Here is a 21,690-nt window from a genome sequence, read left to right as displayed (position 1 = left end):
ATTGCTTCTGGAGGCGATGTCGCCTGTAGGGTCATGCCGCTAGAGAGGCTGGTGTCCAGGTCACTTCTGTTTTCAGCATTCTACTCCTGAGTGAGCAGTAAAATGAAGCTGAGGAGGGAAAGGAGAGTGGAGGACCGGAAAGCCCTCTGAGAGAGAACTCTGGGCACCCTGGGAGGTCAGGAGGAAGATGGAATGGGGGGCGTCCCTTGAAAATCAGAAGTCTTTCCAGTCTCCTTTATTGCTTCTTGCTTTACCTTGAACTTGGACCTCTGCGGCCACAAAGAATCAACCCTAAAGAGGTAGAGGCAGCCCTTGTGAGACAGTCCCTACCAGGAGAGTCAGAGTAAGCATCAGCCAGGGGCCAAGACTGCAGTGGAAGGGGCCGGGAATTTAGCTCAGTGGTTCCAGCGCCTGCCTCGCAGCGCAAGGACCTGAGTTCGGTCCCCAGTACCAAAAAAAAAAAGACTGCAGTGGAAATGCGTCCCACAGGCCACCCCACCACCTACATTTGAAGAATGATACAAACTGAAATTGAGAATCTTTTAGCTATACCCTTGAAATGAGATTCTCCAAACCCCAGGCCTGTCAATAAAAATGCTGGGGCCCATGCCAGCCAGCTCAAGGTTCTGGAAACAGGTGCTGCGACATGGGCATTTCCAGGCCATAGCAGGCTGGGGAGTGAACTAGAGCAATTGAATGCAGAAGGGACTGGCCTGGACCTGGAGCAGAATGGCTTAAAGCACCAGTTCAGGTTCTAAGAAGGATCTGGGTCCAGGCTGGCACCTTGTACAGAATGCGCTAATCTGAGATTCCCCAGGATGGTGTTCAGGTGAGGCCAGACAGGGCCCACCCAGTGTCTAAGTGTGAGTAACCACCAGGGTCAACAGCAGCCAGGATTATGAGCAGTTAGGAGCCTAGGTCTCTAACTGCCTTTTCCTTGAAATGAAACTTTAAGGAAAACATTGCCCAGAAGTTAATGCAAAAGGACAGCATTGAAGTCAGAAAGATGAAGAATTAGTGGTGATTCTAGTCTGACCTGGGGCTACAGGGAGACACCGTGGCCGAGGCATGGTGAGACCTTGTTGTCTCTTGGCAGTATGATCTCGGGAAATACCAAATCTCTGACTCAACTTCCTCCTCACGAGAACGAAGGGCAAGGACAGCCGCTCTGCCTGCAGGTGCTGGCAGGATGTGGGATGTGTGTGCGATGTCCCTCCAACTGCCCAGAGAAGGCGCACACTCAGTATGTCCTGTGGTCGCTGTGGCTGCCTTTGTCGTTGTCCCCGTCATTAAGCTCGGGTCTCAGTCTCCTGTGATGCAGAGAGCCAGTCTCACTGCGAGGCCGTCAGACCAGTGTCCCCAGGCTGGTATGGTGACATCCATGCAGCCTTCTCTTCATTTGCACAGCAAAATTTGTGGTGTGGGAAAGGAAAGGAAAGGCAGTTCCTGGTCCTCAGGGACCCTCACAGACCTGTGCTCAGCCTGAGGCGCCTCCCCGAGCCCAAGCCATGGCCTCATTTCAGGGCACAAGGAGGGGGCCAGATGGACCTGCTGATGATTACGAGTCTGCTCAAGCTCACGGGATGGCTGGTTTCTGGGTGTCCTGAGTCTCACCCTTCTGTTCGACCCTCTGTTTTATGCCTCAGTCCGTCCTTCAGGGGCTTCCATGGGTCCCTGTGAAGAAGCCTGCTCCCTGGACCTTTCTCTGCAAACTGTCCCTCCCCACGGTCTCTCCTTCTCACCAGCCCTGCTGGTGTTTCCTGCTCCTCCCCTCCCGTTCTTCTGTTCTGCTTCTGTATTTCTGTATTGGCCCTTCCTTCAGCACCACTGAAAAGCCTCTGGCTCACAGCCACTTCAGGCCGGGTGCCACTGTGCACCTCGAAGCATGCAGAGCTGCGCAGACTCAGAGCCTCGTGGGGCAATGTTAATCTCTTGGCCCAAAGGAGCTCACTGGCTGCTGAGGACACACCACACGCACATGCACACACACACACGCACACACACACGCACACATGCACACACTCCAGTGCAAGCGGCCGGAGGAGGACCAGCTAATGCTCCAGATCTTTGCTTCACATATGCTGTACTCTTTGAAGGTAGATTAAGTCTGACAAGAAGCCCAAACACCCTGTGTCCACAAGATCCACAGAATAATAAAGGGTAGATTCTGCCTCAGCCCTCTCTTTAGGGACCTTAGATCCATCAAAAGAGTGTCCTGAATATGCTGAGGACATGGGGGTGGAATGGGTATGAGCGTTTCGGGCAAAAAGTGACAGAAAACTCAGACTGAATTGACTTAAACAAAAAGAATAATATCTGGAGGAAGGCTAGAGATAGATGCCCCCAGGGTTTGTTGGTGCAGCAGGACAAAGATAGATCACACTGAAGATCAGTGTGCCCACCACCTCTCCTCCCATTGCCCTCAGGAGGCTGGCTAGCCTCCTAATCACATGAGTCTGCCATTGTTCCAGGTGTTGCACCCTGGTGGGACTGACTGTTCCTGTAGGTCTCTCATTCAGCCGTGAAGAGCACCCACTGCCGAAGCAGAAGCCATCCAGCAGGTTTCCTTTTACTTAGCAGTGGCCAGCCAGCCTGAAAGAGGCCTGTGGGTGGGGACTATCAGGATTACCTTCACCCAAGCGTGGCTCCCTTCTTGGGGTGGAGCTGAGGTCCACCTCTCCAAAAGAGTGTGACCACACAAAGGATCCTGAAGACCGGAGGTCTGCTGGAATGGAGGGGGCAGTGGACCTTGGCTCCATGCAGTCTGCATTGTCCGGATACCCGCAACGTGTGCCTGGGGTCTGTCCCCAGCCAGTGAGCACCCCTTTCACGGGGCTGAGGGTGATGCTCCAGGTGCAACCTCCATGGGACAGGGTTGTGGAGAGTTAAAAAGGGAGGAAGCCCGGGCTGCTTCCTGTGCCTGGACCGGTCTTCCCCACATAGGCGGATGGCCTCCTCCTCAATCCCCTCCAGGTCTTTTTTCACTTGCTTCCCTCTCAGTGAGAACTTCCTCCTGATCCTATCCAAAATGCCTTGCCTACTAAGTGTGGTGGCACGTGTTCCTAGTCCCAGCTACTCAGAAAGGTTGTAAGTTCTAAGTTGCCAGTCTGAGCAACTCAGGAAGACCCTGTCTCAAAAGAAAATAAAACGGTGTTTGTGAATAAAGCTGAGTGCCCCTGGGTTCAATCCCCGGTGCTGCAATCATTCAATTACTACAAAAGGCCAGCCCCATTTGGGACCTATGGGATCTGCTCTGCCCTTTTCTTGATGTTTCTCTCTCTAACATATTATATATTATGCTTGACTCTCTGGCATAGTCAGTACCCATCTTCTTCCCTCAAGGATGAACTATCTGCTTTTTTCGCTGTTCTAGTCCCAGTGCTTATATCAGCAGCTGACATATAATAAGTGTTCAATAAATACTTAATGAATAAATGAAACCTGGTTGCACTACATGCTATAGTAAGAAATCCCAGCTTCCTGCTCAGAGCCCCTAAAAGCCTTGGAATTTCCTAAGCATTGGGATGCTAGAAGCATCATTTGTTTTAACATGGCCTCTGACCTCAGTTCCTGACAAGTTACGATCTCAAATATTCCTTGGATGTTCCCAGGAGCTTCCTCTGTTGCAATGAGGCGACTCTTGGTGGGCTCCTGAGTAGTCACAAAAAGACCAAGCCAGGAACCACACTCCCCATTCTCAGGGGTATTGAGGGAAGAGCTGGAGATCAAGTTAATGACCATCATGCCTATGTAATAAATCATTCATAAAAGAGCTTCCAGGTTGGTGAGCAGATCCACGTTTCAGGAGGGTGGTAGACTCCAGTTCCACAGGGACAGGTGGTCTTGTACTCAGGACCCTTCTAGGCCTGGGTCCATTTGTGCCTCTGCATCCAGCTGGGCATCATTTGTCATAGCCTTTATGATAAACCATCCTTTATAACAAATTAGCAAATATATGAGCTGTCATAGGTAATTATTGAATCTGAAAAAGGGATCACAGAACCCCCTCCCCAATTTATAGCTGAATCAGGCAGAAGTGTGGGAAACCCAAGAACCAACCACCTGTGATTGACAACTGAAGTATGGGATTGGCAGCCACACTGGAGCAAGCCCTTAGCCTGTGGTCTGTACCCGCTGCACACGATCAGGGCCAAAACTGAACACCATCACTGGGTAACTGAACAGAACTGAATAGCTGGGATGCAGAGTAGACCTGACCAGTGTGGGACCTATTCCCTTCCCCCACATCTGATGTCTGTGAAGTATTCTGGAAACATTGAAAGTGGCCTGATCGCGTATATAGTGGACTAACTGATGGTCAACCTGTAACGCGCAGCTGAACAGAATCGGTATGGTTCTAGCCGTGGAAGACCCACCTGAGGATTGTTGCCGACAGCATAAACAGAGAACTGGAGGGGAAGATTGTATGATGTCAATTTTCTTGGAGAAGCTTGCTGAGGCTGGCTTCCCTGATGCAAACTTGGCTGTTCTCATCTGAGGAGGAGGAGCTTGGGTCCTCGCTGCTGCTGGGAATGGCTGCTGTTCTTGTCGGGGGAGCTCCAGTCTTCTTGAGCATCTCTTCCTGGCTCCAGTGCAGGTCCTCAGCCTGGTGGCACAAATTCTTCGCACCACCAGTGCAAGCTTTCTAGCTTCCACCACTGGCCTTTGAGGATACCTGGGGCAGATCCTTCATACGGATTTGCATGAGACATTGTCATTGGCTCTAGGTCTCTGGCTCGACTCGAGGACTCAATGGGCTCTCAGTCATTAGCTGGACTTGTGCGCCAAGCCCTCAGCTGGATTATTCGGATTTCTAGTGTGTGGACAGATCTCTTACACTCATCTGCATTTGACTTTTTGAGTGAATATTGTAAAATAATCCTATAAGTTATGTGTCCTGTATTAAATTTATTACCTTGCAAACCCTGACTACCACAGTGAAGAGCTTGCACATCTAGGGAGTTTGTGGAGAACAAACCCCTAGGTTTTCTAGCTATTGTCCCAGACATTCTGAATGTGAGTCCCTGCTGTGTGAGTCCCCGCATCTCCTCAGGTGTCCCAAGCATGCTGGCCAGTGTGGGAGCCATGCCTGCTGGCTTTCTGCACAGGTACAGAAAGCCCTACCAGGAGTGAGAGGTCCTGGATGGAGGCACAAGGAAAGGAGGGCAGAGCTGTCTTGAAACTGGCAAGTTGTGGGAACAAACCACCAGCCTGTTCTCAAATGTCAGGGTTGACCGAGTTCTAGAAAGTCATGGGTTTGCTGGATTGGGCTTCTTCCTGGCCCTGATACAAAGTGATGTGGTCCAGGGTGAAGGTCGAGGGAGGGACAGTCATTCTGTGGGACCATGGGGGAACTTGTGTGTATATTTTGATGGGAACAGGTGGCTATGCATCATGGACAACACAGTGATGAGAGGTGGCAAATGATCTATATTATCACAGAAAGGATAACAAGGAAAAGCAATCCTGATTCATACCACAATATTATTGAAAATAAAAAATATATGCTTGGGATATGCAAAGACTTCTTAAAATGCAAAAATCACTAATAATAAGAGAAAACTAGTTGCATACATTTCAATAAAATTAAGGACACTTGTGATGGTGTCAAAAGAAGCTTCAAGAATGAAAAGGCCAATGATAGACAGGAAGAAGTTATTTCTCTCTGTATCCAATAAATGCTGTATAACATTCAAAATACGTAAAGAACTAAACCAAATTAACACAGAAAAGCAAATAGCCCAATTAAAAGTGGACAAAAAACCATAATGAAGCATCTCACAGAACACCACATATGAATAACCAATATACACATCTGCAGGCTATGTGCTCAACACCCTGAGTTAGCAGGGAAATGCAGACTAAGTCATAATGAGAAACCACACCTCCTCCCCAGCAGAATGCCCAAAGAGTAGAAGGCTGACAACATCTTGCTTTGGCAAGGGTGCATATCCGTAGGGGCTCACATGCTGCTGGAGGAAGTGGGTTAGGGAGGGGCAATGTCTGCTCTTCTATGACCCACAATTCTACCTCCAAAGAAGTAAGCCAGGTGCCACCACAAGAAATGCACCAAAAGGTGTTCATGACCACTTTATTCATGAAAATCACATCTTGGAAAAATCAAAGGCCCATCAATAGGTCCAATAATTCAACTGTTCATACAACTGAATACTGTACTACACTGCAATAAAAAATGACCATAAGGACCAATGAAAAGAAGTCAGATAAGAAAGGCTTAAAGACTAATAATTCCATTTATGTGACATTAAAGAAAGAAATCTGTGATAGCGGGAATCAGGAGAGCAGTGTCTCTGGGGGTTAATTAAGAAGGAGTTGCCAGAGCTGCTGGGGGCTGAAGCTCTTTTGTCTTCATCTGAGTGGTCAGTTAACACATGAACCCAGATGTACCTGCACAGCTGTTTATAAAGGTCACTGAGATGTGCACTTAGGATTCTGCATACCTTACTATACGTGTTATACCTCCATAAAAATTAAGCTCATGCAAGGAAATAGTCCAGTTTTTCTGAGAACCTCCATAAACAAAAAAAGAACTTCTTGGACAAAATAGAATGGTTGTGGGGGTTGGTGATGTGAGTAGGGTACAGATATAAAAAGGAGGAAATGAAGAAAATTTAAAAAGGTCCTTGTCCAAAGCAACGACAAAGGTTTATTAAATGAAAGAGTATGATTAATTCAATTATTTTGGATATGCAAGATGAGGGGAGGAAGAAACAAAAGAGCAAGAGCTCAAAATACTGCAGGTGGAAGTCATAGCAGAAAGTACAGGGCCATAGAAACCGGAACTGGTGAACACTGAGAGGGCCATGGGGGCCCTGTGGCCCACATAGCTCATCTTCCTTGGCCCGTGCATTAGTCAGATTTACGTCGCCATAATGAAATATCTAACCCAGGCTACTTAGGGAGTAAAAAGAGGTCTATTTTGACCCCTGGTTCTGGAGATTCAGGTCCAACATGGAGGTGGCCCTGCTGGTTTGGGCTCTGGCAAGGGTGGCATGAGGCAGGAAGTAGAGGAACCTGCAAGCTACAGGCCCCATGATCTCCTTGGCAGTCACACTTCAATGACCTAAGGACATCTCAGTAGGCCCCCCACCTTCTCAAGGTCCACAGTACCTCCAAACACTGCCATCCTGGGGACATTTGAGGGACACTTGTCCAAACCATTGCAGCCCATGAGCAAGAGCAGACCACCTGATCTGCTCAGTGTCAAAAATGGAATTCAAGATAGTGACAAAAGAAAACTAAACAGAGTTCCTGAGTCTGGTTATTCAGAGCAAATCTCCCTGTCCTGGTGAAGACCTGCCCCTTAAGCCAGACTCAACCTCCATCTGTATGCCTATCAGTTAGTACACACATCTCCAAGCCCAGTTTGGAAGGAGCTCATACTTAGCTAAGTTTGGGTTCTCCAGCTGAGAAACCCTTGCTGCTGGCTAGTGGGCCATAATCCTGAACAGAAACCCTACTTCCATGCCATCTGTCACAGTCCTTGGTAGGACAACTGTTTGTGTAGGAAAGATCTCCTATTTGTGGAATTTCAGTAACATAGTTGTTTTGAGTTGAACATGTCCCCTTCTAAAATCTTATGTTGAGGTCCTAAGCTCCAGGACCTCATATCATGATCTTATTGTGGCCTTATTTGGAAACAGGGTCATTGCAGATATCATCAGTTCATAGAGTGGACCCCCAATCCAAAAGACTAGTGTCCTTACAGAGAGGGGAAATGTGGACACAGATACACAGAGGGAGAACAATGTGTGGAGTTGAAGCAGAGACTTGGGTGACACTTTGGCTGTCCAAGGAACCCCAAAGATTGCCAGCAAACATGAGGCAGAGCAGATTCTTCCTCACTATTCTCCAACCGGAACCAAGCAGGCCGACTTCTTGACCTTGGACTTCTGTCTTCTAGAACTGTGAGAAAATAAATTTCTGTTGTTTAAGGCCCTTTGTTAGTGCAGCCCCAGGAGACTCAGTGGCAGCCTAACACAGGACTGAATTCCCTTCCTTCTTGGCCTTAGCTTTCTCCACGAACCCCTCCCCACCCCCCTGGGAGTGAAACAAGGGGTTACATCTCCACATGGAGGTGGGGCTAGCAGGAGCAAGCAGAACGTTCACTTTAGAGACCTAAGTGATAAGGAGGGGTGTGCGGTGAGGGTCCTGTGAGGTAACCTGAAGAGTCCCTGCCTCTTTGTGGTTGCAGAACATCACTGGGCGCCACTGGTGGGAGCTAAGCCAGAGGGCACAAGGCTTGGGGATGCCTGGGTTGGAGCTGGCAGAGGGTTGTTGTGAAGGAGGTCAGAGACTGCCGGAAACCAGCTGGGGAGTGTGTGGGTGTGCATGTGTACGTGTGTGGGCGTGCTTGTGTGTGTGCGTATGTGTGTATGGGCATGTGGGTGTATGTGTATGTGCCGGAATGTGTGCTTGAACGTGTGTGATGTGTCCATGGGCGTGTGTGTGTGTGTTTGTGCGTGTGCCTGTGTGTCTACTTGTGTTTAGAAGAGAGCGAAATTAATGAGAAAAGCCTTGAGAGTCACCCAGCAGGGGGAACTGGTTCTTTAATGAGCCCCAAACTCCTGCTTCCTTCCTCCAGGCTGGCTGTGAACCTTGCTTAATTAATGCCTGTAGAAAACTTTCAGATGCTGTTAAGAGGAGCAGCACCTTTATAAATACACGCAGACTTCTCAAAGTTGACTAAGCCTTAGACCCCTGCGGGGAAGAGAGAGCTGTGCCATGTTGGGGAAGGGCCCTGTGTCAAAGGACGCAGATGCAGCGGGGACACCGTGCTTGGGTCGGGTTCCACCGGTCACTAGTGGCTTCCCTGGGGCAGCTTACAATCCCTCTCTGGGCCCATGTCTTCCTCTGTGAGCTGAAAGAGCTGGATTATGCTCTCCCAGGGTCCTTTATCATGCCCATGTTTTATACCATGCCTTTGGCTAGGGTCACAGTGTTGTACCAAGCTGAGCCCAGAAGGGCATTGGGGAGAAGTGGGCAGGGGTCATGTGGCTGCTTCTCATGTGGGAGGAGCTTTGCAGGCTTATAACCCACTCACTCAGTTACCTATTTATGGACAGCCAGTACTTCGCTCTCTCAGGAAGACAGGAGAGGAAGGAACGCAGATTGAATTGATAGCAGAGCCCAGATGGGATTGAGCTGCCATCCCACCCTGCTGGCCTGGGCCTGGAGGGGCCTGTCTCCAGCTGCTGGTGGGGGGCAGAGAAATTGGTGGCCATTTTCTATGTGAGACTGGTGGCCACTTTTGGCAGTGACCTTGCATCTTAAGGGAAAAGGAAGAATCCAAAATGGGAAAGGGGGATGGCTGGCTGGATATTGAAATTAGAAAAAACTACATGAAGTTCAGCCCTTTATTCAGCAGAGGAAACTGGCACAGAATGTTTGCATGAGCTGGCTTTCATCATAGTAAGCCGAGCAACACCTGAACCAGGCCCACAGCGTAGGCTCCTGACTTGAGGAGGGGCTGCTTGTCTGCAGCCTGATTTCTTTTGGATGCTTAGTCTAAGGCTGGTGCTGCTGCATGGTCAAACCAAGGGATCACTGTGACTGGATATTTGGCTGGGTGTCTACAGTGATATATATGGTGACAATCTGTCCCTGTTTCCAAGGACAGCCCAAGTTTATGCTTATGTCTGGTGGAATTATTAACATTTCACACGCGGAAGTATCCTAGTTGGGATGAATTATACGGTCACCCCATCAATGGCATGAGAGGAGAAAAAGGACTTGGATCTCTAGCATCATTGACGTGTAGGACTGAAAGGGCCTCTGTTCACCACAAAATTCCTGGAGAATGTTTCACAGGCTTCAGCTAAAGCTATGCTATGGGGCCAATCCCAGTGCCCAGGAGGAGGCTCCCCACCACCATTCCACTGCTCCTAGGGCAGAGGAGGTGAGCCACATGGGTGCCAGCAGCTTCCCCACCCCGTGGAAATGAGAAGACACTTAAACAAGCCTCAAAAACAGACTTCCAGGTCACCTACAGCAACACCAAAGGGAAATGAGATGGAACACTCTGATACTCAACCACCTGGACTCCCTAACTGGCAACAAAAGAGGATCTGGAAAAATGAAATCAGAAATAATTTCTCAGATAACAGCAAAGATTGTGCCCAAAGTGCAAGACATGACTAATAAATCTAGAGAGGACACAGATTAAAAAAAAATAGAGGATCTGAGGAACATGATGGAATCCCAACATAGGAAACAAATGGAATCCATAAAACAGATGCAAACAGATTTCCAGGAGATTAAAAACTCCATTGAAAATCTACACAGCAAAATGAACGAATGTGAGGACAGAATTTCACATATAGAAGATAAGATTGCAATTAGTGACCAGGAAAAGAAAAATTGCTTTAAAATTGTAAGGGAACATGAGAAAATCCAGCAGCTGCTAGATGATGCAAAGAAGAATAACATAAGACTTATTGGAGTCAATGAAGAAACAGGAGAGAGTGCAGATGACATAAAAAAAAACTGTTCACAGAGGTGATGGCAGAAAACTTCCCAAGCAGGGGAAAAGAACTTGACATACAGAAAAGTGAGGCATATAAGAGTCCAAATAGCCTTGATAAAAAAAAAATCTACACATAGGCATATAATAGTTAGGATTCCAGAAACCCAACAGAAGAACAAAATTCTACAAGCAGTGAGAGAAAAGAAACAAATCACATACAAAGGAAAGCCCATCAGAATTACAGCAGACTTCTCAATGCAAACCCTCAAGGCAAGAAGAGCTTGGAGTGATGCATTTCAAGCCCTAAAGGAAAACAGCCTCCAGCCCAGATTGATGTACCTTGCAAACCTATCTTTCAAAATTGATGAAGAAGTAAGATACTTTCATGATAAAGAGCACCTTAGGAACTTCATGAATACCAAACCAACGCTCCAAAAAATTTTAGACAAGATCCTAGGAAAAGACAATGAGAATCACAACCCCAGGAAACCCAGCAGAATGAATCCGTTGGGCATGACAAATTAAATGCAAAGGGGGAGAATCCAACAAAAAGAAAAAAATCATGACAAGGCTTTAAAAACTTTTAACTTCATCTCCCTAATGAGTGTATAATTCAATCTTGTTGTTGTACTGATTAGTATTTTTCTGATTCTAGTGTTGCACACCTTGCCTTGTGCTGTACTGGCTATTTATCATCTTTTTGTGTCTACTTTTTAATTGGGTTGTCTATTAATGAGCTATAAGAGTTCTTTATATAGTCTGGTCATAGGTTCTGTGGATTTAAATATGGTCTGTTTAAGGACTATTTTTCATTTTAATGATGTCATTTAAAGTTCTAAATTTTGATGGAATCTCATTTATCAATTTTTTTCTTTTATACATCTTGTTTTTTGTATTCTAGGAAGTTTTGCCTACCCTAAATTCATAAACATTTTCCCCTATAATTTCTTCTTAAAGTTTTATAGTTTTAGGCTTTCATATTTAGGTTCGTAGATCCTTTCAAGTTATTTTTATGTATGGAAATGAAAGGTTGAGGTTAATTTTTTATTAGGATACCAGGTGTTCTAGTGCCATTTGCTGAAAACACTTATCTTTTCCTCGGCTCTTGAATTGAGTTTATAGTCTATAAAATGTTAATGTTAAATAATCTTTCAAAACTCAGTGGACCATATATGTGTGGTTCTATTTCTAGATTCTCTATTTTATTCAAAGGATCTGTATGTCTTTCCTTACACCAATACTGCCTTGATTACTGTAGCTTTAGAGGAAGTTTTAAAATTAGGTACTAAATGTCTTCCAACACTGTTTTTATTTTTCTTTCTTTTTACTTTTCTAGGTCCTTTGCACTCTTACATAACTTTTAAATTTCAATATCCAATTCTTCATTTATAGCAAGTATACATAGACCTGAATGTTTATATATACCTTGTGTTTTCTAATCCTGCTAAATTCAAATACAAGTTCTAGGGACTCCTAGAGATTTCTTAGTATTTTCTCTGTAGATGATCATTTCATCTACATATAAAGATTTTGCTTCAACCTTGCCAATCCTATCCTAATTGTGTCATTTTATTGCCAGACTATTTTGGTGGGGCCTAGGTTTCAAAGTTTAGTGGACAGATGAAGAGTAGGCATGTCTGCCCTTGTTCCTCACCTTAGGGAGAAAGCATTGTATCTTCTCCATTCATATAAGGTGTTCTCACTGGAAGTATGGCATACTTGTCTTTGATCTGTTGAGAAGGTTCTGTTCTACTTCTAGTCTCCTGACAGCTTTTACCATGAACAGCTGTAGAATTTGGTCCAATACTTTTTCTCCAACTAGTGACAGGATCATATGGCTTTTTCCTTTCCTCTGTTAAAATGATGACTTTTGGGGGTGGATCGTCCAATGCTGAACCAACACTGCCATCCTTATAATAAAACCACTTTCTACATACTGCCAGATCTGACTTCTAATAGTTTGTTTTGTTTAACAAATTTCTATCTATGTTCATACTTTTTTCTTCTATTATCTTTATCCAGTTTTAGGATTAGCACAAGGTTGATTTCCTAAAATGAGGGGAGAAGTGTTCCTCTTCTGGTCTGCTTTAAATGTTTGATATAATTTATCAGTTAAAATGTATATGAGCCTGCTGTTGTCATATAGGTAGGTTTTCAAGCTAGGAATATACTTTCTTTAATAGGTGCTATTCAAATTTGATATTTCCTCCAGAGTTAGTTTCATTAATTTGTCTTCCAAAGTACTTCTTAGAAGTTGTCAAATTTATTTCTAAAAAGATTTTTGTAATATGCTTTCTATATCCTTTTAAATTCTGTAAAATCTGTGGTAATGTCTCCTAGATCTTGATATTGTAATTTTAAAAATGTAAAATTGATATTGTGTAATAGGAAGTAAAGGTCTAAAGGAGCAGGGGAAGTGGGAGGGGTAGGGAAAAGGAAAGGAGGGAAAAGAAAAAATATGAGAAAAGGAAAAAAAAGGAAACAAAGTCTTTGCAAATAGGGAAGGGTGGAGGGGGTGAAGGGAGGGCAGGGGAAGGGGAAAATAATAAGAACCAAGATACTCATGTAATGGTGCAAGATTCCAATGATGAATGTAACTGTATTTTATACCTAAAATGTACCAATAAACTTAATGGGGAAAAAAAGCTATGCAATGGAGAAATTACTTCTTATCTTGTTTCATTAGAGTTGTATAGTGGCAGGAAAGAAGGGACCCAGAGACTGAGTTGGAGAAGGTTGCCTGAGGTCCCCAAATCAGGAGCTGTCTCCACGGGACTAGCATTTGTCTAATGTTGTTGTCATGCATGCAATGTCCACAGTACTACCCTGGCCCACGGGGTCACTGAATCTGAAACTTCAAATAAGCATTTTCTTATTATCAAGTCCTACTACCTTATTCTATAAATATAAAAACTGGCATCCAGGGATGGGGGTTGGATCATGCAGCTGGTCAGTAGCACAGCATTAACTAGACCCTAGATCTCCCGGGACTTCCTGTTGCCTTGGGAGGGAGCCACCTCCCTGTGCTGGCTGTCCACATGCAGAAAGGGCAGAGGGGGAAGAAGGGAGCATCCCTGACTCCCAGTGCTCCCCCTCTTCACCCCATGGCACCCAGGCCACACATTTCTGTGCCTGTCCCTGTTCTGTTGTCAACAGGCCCAAGGGATGTTCTGGGGATGGGGAGGTACTTGTAGGGGCTTCTTCCATGTCCTGAACAACCTGGAAACACAGCCATTCTGCCTCCTGCTTCTCACCCCTGGAACAACTCAGGCCAGCAGGAAGGAACGGCTCTGCCTCCAAAGGTGTGAGACAGTACAGTGAAGAAGAAATCAACTTCTTTGAATTTTAGCTTCCTTTGTTTTCAAATGAAAGAAATAGTATACATGGTAGGATTTTAGTAATGAACAAACAAACCAATATATTAAAGTCCAAGAATATTGTTTAGTAAATATAAAAAGTATAATAGGTGATATGTTGTTGTTGTTATTATTATTATTAACTCTAGCCAGCATTTCCTAACTTAAACTCAGTATGAATCTAGTCCATCATGTAAGAAACCTGTGGTCTTCTTTGATTTCTCTTTTGTTGTCCACAATGAAGTCACTCATTTTGCTTCCTACGTATTTTAAATATTTGATTCCTCCTCCTCTTCATCTTCCTTCTCCTTCTCATTTCTTCAACAAATATCTCAGCCACCATTGCCTGTGATCAGACCATCATCCTTTTGGTACCGGGGATCGAACTTGGGACCTTGCGCTTGTGAGGCAGGAGCCAGAACTGCTGAGCTAAATCCCCGGCCCCCATCATCCTTTTCTACTTGGACCACTGCCACCCCTTCCACTGCTATCTTTGCAGTTATTATAGTTTGGGTCTTTAGTGTCCTCCAAGGGCCCATGTGTGGAGGGCTTGGGCCCCAGCTTGTGGTGCTATCAGGAGGTGGTAGAACCTTTGGAGGTGGGGCCTGCTGGGAGGTGCGCCCTTGAAGGAGACATTGGAACTCCAGCACCTTCCTCTGCTTCACCTCTCTGCTGCCATGAGGTGAGTGATTTCCTCCACCATGTGCTCCCACGGTGATGTTCTACCTCACCAAAGGCCCAAAAGCAGCAGGGCCAAGTGAACATGGATGTAAACATCTGAAAGTGTGAGCCAAAACCAATCTTTCCTTCCTTTTTAAAAAAAATAAAACCACTTTATTAAACTAAAAATCTGCATACCACACAATTCACACCCTTAAAATGTAAGATTCAATAGATTTTAGCACATTGACAGAGTTGTACGACTACAACCACAATCAAATTTAGGTCACTGTTGTTTTCCCAAATCAAAACACTCCACCTACTAGCTGTTATCTCCCCATCTCTTGCCCCTAAATCTAGGGAACCACTGAGCTCCTCTCTGTCTTCATAGATTTTCCTATTCTGGAAATTGTTTCTTCAAAACATACCATGCTCATAACAACCAAAAGAACCTAACATATCCAAAGAAATGTAAATGCTGCAAAATGAGCTCCCACATTGTGTTAGAGTGAAACCAGAGACCAATAAGAGAGATGTATCTGGAACAGAATTACTTTTTTCTCTTTTATCTGTCTCTTCTTTCTTATTAAATTTGTCACAAAGCGAAACCATACAATGTATAAGCTTCTGTGTCTGATTTATTTCACTTACCATTATGTCTCAAGGTACATTCATTTTCCTACAAATACTGTTATCATTCTTAAAGGCAGAGTAGTACTCCATTGTGTATGGGTACCACATATCCTGTATGCATTCATCTGTTGTTGGGCATACAGGCTGATTTCAAGATTTGGCTTTTATGAATTGTGCAACTATAAACATAGGAACACGTACATTACTGTGATATGATGTTTTAAACTCTTTTGGAAAGATACCCGAAAGGGGAATAACTGGGTCAAATGGAATTTCTAGTTTTAGTTTTTTGAGGAATCTCCATACTGATTTCCATAGTGGTTGTATCAGTTTACACTCCCACCACCAACCAAGAAGAGCTCCTTTCTCCCCACAGGCTCATCAGGATGTTATGGTTAATGGTAGTCATGGTGAGTTTGTTATTGGTATTGCTATTGATTTTTAAGTGTGGACTTTATATCCTGCTACCTTACTGAATTTAGTTATTGGTTCTAGGAGTCTCTTAGTGGAATTGTCAGGATCTTCTGTGTAGAAGATCATGTTGTCTGTGAATAATAATAATGTACCTTCTTCTTTTCCTGTCCATATTCCTTTCATTTCTTTCTCCTAATTGCTGTAGCTAGTGTTTTGAGAACTAGGTTGAATAAAAGTGGTGAGAGTAGACATTTTTGTTTTGTCTTATTCCTAATTTAAGAGGGGAAGCTTTCAGCTTCTCACCATTAAGTATTATGTTAGCCCAGGGTTTGTCATAGATGGCCCTTATCAGACTAAGATAAAGACCCTCTATTTCTATTTTCGTGAGAGTTTTTATCATGAATGCATGCTGAATTTTATCCAATGTTTTTTCTGTGTCTATTGAGATGATCATTTGGTTTTTGTCCTGGCTTCTATTTATGTGGTGAATTAACATTTATTGATTTACATACGTTAAGCTATCCCTAAATCCTTGGAATAAATCTTACTTGGTCATGATGTATGATCTTTTTGGTGATTTACTGCACTCTGTTTGACGTATCTTATTAAGGATTTTTGTATCTATGTTCATTAAAGAGATTGGTCTGTAGTTCTCTTTATTGGTTGGGTCTTTTTCTGTTTTGGGAATCAGGGTAATGCTTGCTTCAGGGGTGACTTTGGAAGTGCTGCTTCCCTTCTGATTTCATTTGAAAAATATTGCTGTTAGATCTCCAAAATTCTTATGGAATTCAACAGTGAATCTGTCAGGACCTGAGCTTTTCTTAGTTGGTTGTTTTGTTTTGTTTTGTTTTGACCTCTTCCTTCTTATAATTTGATTTTCTCAGGTATTTTGTCAGTGTCGAAAACCTGAATAATGTAACTTTCCACCCTTTCACCTATATTGTCCTCTCTACTCAGCTGGCATAGGCTTATGGGAAAATGGAGATCTGACCATGGCCCTTCCTGCTTAATCCATCAATGACTCCTCATTGTCTACAGGGTTAGACTGTGCTTTCTCCAGCCACATTTCCTGCTTTCTCTTTTAAGATCCAGCCACACTGAATGGCTTGTATTCTACTCCCACCCAACCACTCCCACCTCCATGAACATCATGGATGCTTCTTGCCTTTCTTTATGCTTTGCTTTGAACCCTGCTTTCCCCCATTTGTCAACTCCTACATACCTTTTAAGAACTGCTTAGGAATCTCCTCTTCTGGAAGCTTCTCTGGCATTCCCTACAACACCCTATGCGTGTCAGGTACTGCCCTGATTGTTAGTCTCCTTCTAACCCGGACTGCAAGATCCTTGGGGCAGAGACCGGTTCTTATTCATCTCGGTGCCTCCAGTGTCATTCACAGCCCATGTACAGAGGGCTTGATACATATTTACTCAATAAATGAGTGAAGTGATTTCAAACTTAGCATGTGGTGAAGAGCTTGATGAAAAGTAATGGATGGAAACAATAAATATAGTTTCTAGATGTAGGAAACTGAACAAGGCCTGTTCCTCTGACATTTTCTGAGAGAAGAAAGAGTAGGACGCTTGGGGAAAAGCACTGAGGAGATGCAGTTTCCAGTAGCTGCTGCTCAGCTGACATTACTGAGTTTGGCCGAGACAAGATAATGTTATCTGATGGAGACATTCACGCAGAGGCAGGGATTCTGCTACAAAATAGAGGCCCACATCCTTTCAGGGTTCACTATTTATGGGTTTTCTGTCAAGCCGCAATTTCTCAGCTTCTGGACACACTGAGGGAACCTCTATTTACACAGTGAGAACAGAGCTTAAGAAGCTCATCACCCCGGAGAAGGCCAGAAAATATGAAAAACATCAAAAATAATCCGGGGCAGATATACGACAGATCCGTAAGTGTCAATAAAAGGGGCTAGCTACAACCAACATTTGAGGCTAAGTCCTACACTGTACCTACAGGACAGCAATGTGGAGCGTGCACGGTCCTGAACCAAGTGACAATTTATGAACTGTTACGTAAAACACTACAGAAAATAATCTTCTCCCAATACTTACATGGTAAAGAAAGAGACAGGAGGTGGTAGGACTAGAATCCAGGGCTGTATGTCTCTGAGTACAGAGCTCTTTGCACTACTGCAATGGGTAAGGATCTCATGGCTGTCTAGGTCCTGGGATTGCCATCCTGGTGTTTTGAACCCTTAAATGATGTGCTGCAAAAAGACAAGCCTAGCAGCACCTATCAGACAGGTGGCAGGAAGTGAGGGCAAATCTCTGGGAGCAGCTGATGCTTCCAGGGTTGGAGTGTACACAGCTGAATGGGCCTTGAAGGACCATCACAGGACCACTGAATGTCTAGACTTCGGTTATGCAGCAGTTCGAGAGCGGGGGTTCCCACCACTTCCTTGCGTGGCCCTCAGTGGGATGCTCAATCTTGATTTTTCTCAGATGCTTAGTGCCTTTGGTCTTGGTCCTCAGGCTTCAGGGAAATGCATAGTCTTTAGCTCCCAACTCTATGGTATTCCACCCTTTCTCTTGATTATTTGGAACGTGTGTGCGCGTGCGCGCATGTGCATTTCCTGCTGTGCCCTCAGTTAACTTGTCAGGGTTTGGATTTCTTACATTTCCCCTCTTCAGCAGCGCCAGGGGCTTGGTCCAAGCTGTGCCCAGTCCTGGCTCAGAGCCACGGTACGGTCTACACCGCCCAGCCCCTGGAGTACACGAGTTACCAACAGGGATCTGCTTTTCACCTCCCCTCTGATGTTGCAAGACCACAGTCTGCACACACAGTTTTATTTATGTACTTTTCTCAAAGCGCTAAGCTGTTGGAAGACATTAGTCATAACTCAATTTGGTGAAAATCTATCTGGATATCCAAGGTTGAGTTAAATATACCAAGGATTTGTATCTGCCCCTCTGACTCCCCTAATTGCAAGAAGGAGTGGGGAGCAGAACATTTGGAATCTGAAAATCAAGTATTCAGCAAAACGCCGGGGAGGCTCATCAACATGTGCAGCCAGCTGATTTGACACAATGGGGCGTTGCTACAACCTGCAGGCCATAGATGATAAATTTAACCTTAAAGACGGCTCCACGTTCCAAAGCTGGGAAAAAGCTGATTTCTTTGAAAAGAGGGAAAGAGGCATTAGCTGGATAGAGGAGGCATTGTTTGAAAAAGTCTTCTGCATTGTAAGTATGCACAAGCAGCCAATTTATTTGTGTAGTCTGTACTCCTCCTTTCTAAATCTTTACCCTACACCTCCACCCCTGCTCACCCCATCCTTACAGATGAAGAACTGCCTTTACAGTTTACTTCTCAGCTACTTGCCTTCCCTGCCTCTGCACTGACATATGGTTAGACCCAAGTGAAGCCTGGTGCTCGAGCTTTTGACATGACACCTGCCATCCTTAGTATCACACACACCAGGGAAGATGCCCTCACATGTGGGAAATGTTGGATTTAACATCCAAGGGAACGGGAGAGGGCTTAAGTACTCAAAAGTTAGCATTTCTTTAAGAGGAAAGGCACTTTCTTCTCTGATTTGCACTCTTATTCAAGAGGAAGCAAGCAGCATCCTGTCCATCATGGGATACGAAAAGTTTGCAGGAATTTATCAGATGTCAACAATTTGTGTTTTCCTAGGTGATCAGCCTGGGAATGTTTTGCCTTTGGCTCTTTCTTTGGAAAGGGCTAGAACCCAGTTTGGGTGGCTAAATATCAGTAGAGCTCTGTATGCACACCAGGCAGTTCCTGAAGATGCTAACACCAGTTTCTGTCACACTGCAGTGATCACCATGCCAGGCCTTCTACATGGGGAGATTGAGCAGAATTCGCCTTCAGAAGAATGTTCGAGGACTGCAAAGCCTGTGGAATAGTACTGCTTTTTCTGGCTTTGCTAGTAAAATGGGTCATGCTACTGTTTGGACCTTCAATGCCCCCCACCATGGACTCATGTGTGGAAGGCTCAGCCCCCAGCCTGTGATGCTATTGAGAGGTGGCAGGACCTTTAGGGGGTGAGGCCAGTGGGAGTTAGGTCACTGGGAGTGTGTCCCCAAGTGGGTGTGGGGACCCGACCCCTTCTGTCCCTCTCTGCTTCCTACCAGGAGAGACGAGCAGCTTTGCTTTACTGCACACTCCCTGCCATGATGTGCTGTGACACCACAGGCCCAAAGGCAAAAGATGCAATCAACGTGCACTGAAAGCTCTAAAACTGAGTCAAAATAAGCCTTTCCTTCTTGAGGTCGGTTCATCTCAGGTATTCTGTCACAGTGACAGAACCCTGACTAACATATAAATGCAGGCACAGTAACAACAAATCCATTTTGGTTTATGCTAATACCCTTGTCTTAAAGAGCTGGTGGTCCTTCCTTTGTAAGGAGGAGATGTTACTGTTCTCATTTTATTGACAGGGAACGGAAGGGGAGAAGACAGCACAGTGAAATGACCACAGATAGGTACAGGCCAATGTCAGACCTGACGCTTAGTGGTGGTGGAAGCAGATGAAGTCCCTCTGGCGGCTGGTCTTTTAGCGCTGGAATCCTGGGCATAGCAAACCTTGTGGGGCAAGAACAACTATAGCTCCCTCATGCGTGGCATGTCATGGCACGTGTTGCCCGTTTAACCCTCACACACACTGGTAGGGTGTTTTGTTGTATAAATGAGAGAAACAGCGTCTCAGAAGGTCCAACTGGCCGGGAACCAAAGGCAGGTCTAGCTGACTCCGAAGACGACACACTCGGTACCCTGCTCCAGGCAGCTTGACCTCTGTAACTCTGCCAAGGCAGACATCCACAGCATTCAGACACTGCTGTCTTCCTGACAAGTATCTCACCCTGCAATCCCACCTGACATCCAATGAGGTTAAAACTGCTGCCTGGGATCCAGAGATACCTAGAAGTGGCTTCCGTGACGGTCTCCAAATTTGGGATGAGAGTGGGAAGAGAAAAAGTTAATTTAGATATGAAATCTAACTTTGGGTGCCTTAGATAACCCTTTTGATCTATTTCTTGAACTCTCTAGAGAAAGCTGCTGTACAAAGCAGCTCTCATCTGCTTTGCTGTAGAGAAGAAATAAGTACTCCATTCCCACCTGCCCCTTGAAAGGCTTAGTCTTTGGTCCAAATTAACTGGGCCTGTCACTTTTAAAGTGATTCATTCCAGTCAAGGATAGAGAACATACTATTTTTCAAAACACATCACTGTGGTGTCGACCTAAAATGGTCCTAGTGAAGCCCGCATTGTCGTCCGACCATGCAGGGCTTGGGGTCATTCCTTTGTCACATCTGCACATGGGCATCATTTCACATGAGATGCTGTCACTGCTGTTATCTTTGTTTTATTTGTTCAGTGCTGAAGGAAAAGAAGAAATATTCACAAAATTAGCCACTCATCACTGCAAATATATTGGAAACATTAAGAATGTAACGCATCTCTCCCTAGCTAGAGAATCAACTTTAAACATGTAATTAAAATCAAAGAGATTTTAAATGTTGTATTTTAGGTTATCTATTTTGTGGTGCCAACAATTGAACCCAGGGCCTCACGCATGCTAGGCAAGTGCTCTACTACTGAGTAACACTCACAGCTCTCAATAGATTTTTTTTAAAAAAAGACTGGCCAGCAGTTAAGTATGTGATTGGTTTTGTTCTAATTTTAGCAGATGCGTTGCCAAAGCAACACTATTATCATTGCTTCGGGGATAACAGATCCACATGTCTCTTCCCTGGCGCCATTCTCTATGTGAATACATGGATATACATGTAATTATTAATTTCAAGCATTTTGTTACAGCTTCACATGGAGTTCCTCACTATGTTAGATGTTGTAGAGATGTTAAAGAAACAGATGAATTTGTCCCTTCCTAACATGGGAGGACAACCTAGTAGACTCCTCAAACATGGTGCAGAACAAGGGTTCAAGAAGTCAATTCCTTTTCTGCTCAACTTTTCTCCTTAGAAGACAAAGTTCCCTTCTGCTGGGGCCTAGGGGAGGTGGTGTTCTAATAAACCTTTTGCCTGATGGTGTAGCTAACAAAGGTCTAAAGCTTCATGTCCAAGTCTGGGCATCAGAAACTGTAAGGAAACTTATTTTCCTCTAGGCTTCCATTTTATGACCTATAAAATGAGACTAAAA

At 44.7% G+C, this 21,690-nt stretch overlaps 1 protein-coding gene across 1 annotated transcript in view; it reads right to left on the bottom strand.

Moving 5' to 3' along the window:
- Positions 1 to 486: 486 nt before the first annotated feature.
- The window catches only part of Dcp1b (decapping mRNA 1B), an 86,047-nt gene continuing 64,843 nt past the window's right edge, over positions 487 to 21,690 (bottom strand). The window contains exon 9 of the mRNA XM_021249774.2: positions 487 to 20,907. Coding sequence (XP_021105433.1) covers positions 20,902 to 20,907 — 6 coding nt within the window. The 3' untranslated portion in view covers positions 487 to 20,901. The remainder of the gene's footprint in view (positions 20,908 to 21,690) is intronic.

Source organism: Heterocephalus glaber, unplaced genomic scaffold, assembly GCF_053883595.1.
Source record: "Heterocephalus glaber isolate CG9 unplaced genomic scaffold, H.glaber_assembly_v1.0 deba00000281, whole genome shotgun sequence".
In the NCBI taxonomy this organism is placed as follows: domain Eukaryota; kingdom Metazoa; phylum Chordata; class Mammalia; order Rodentia; family Bathyergidae; genus Heterocephalus; species Heterocephalus glaber.
This window is presented reverse-complemented; position numbering and strand designations above follow the sequence as displayed.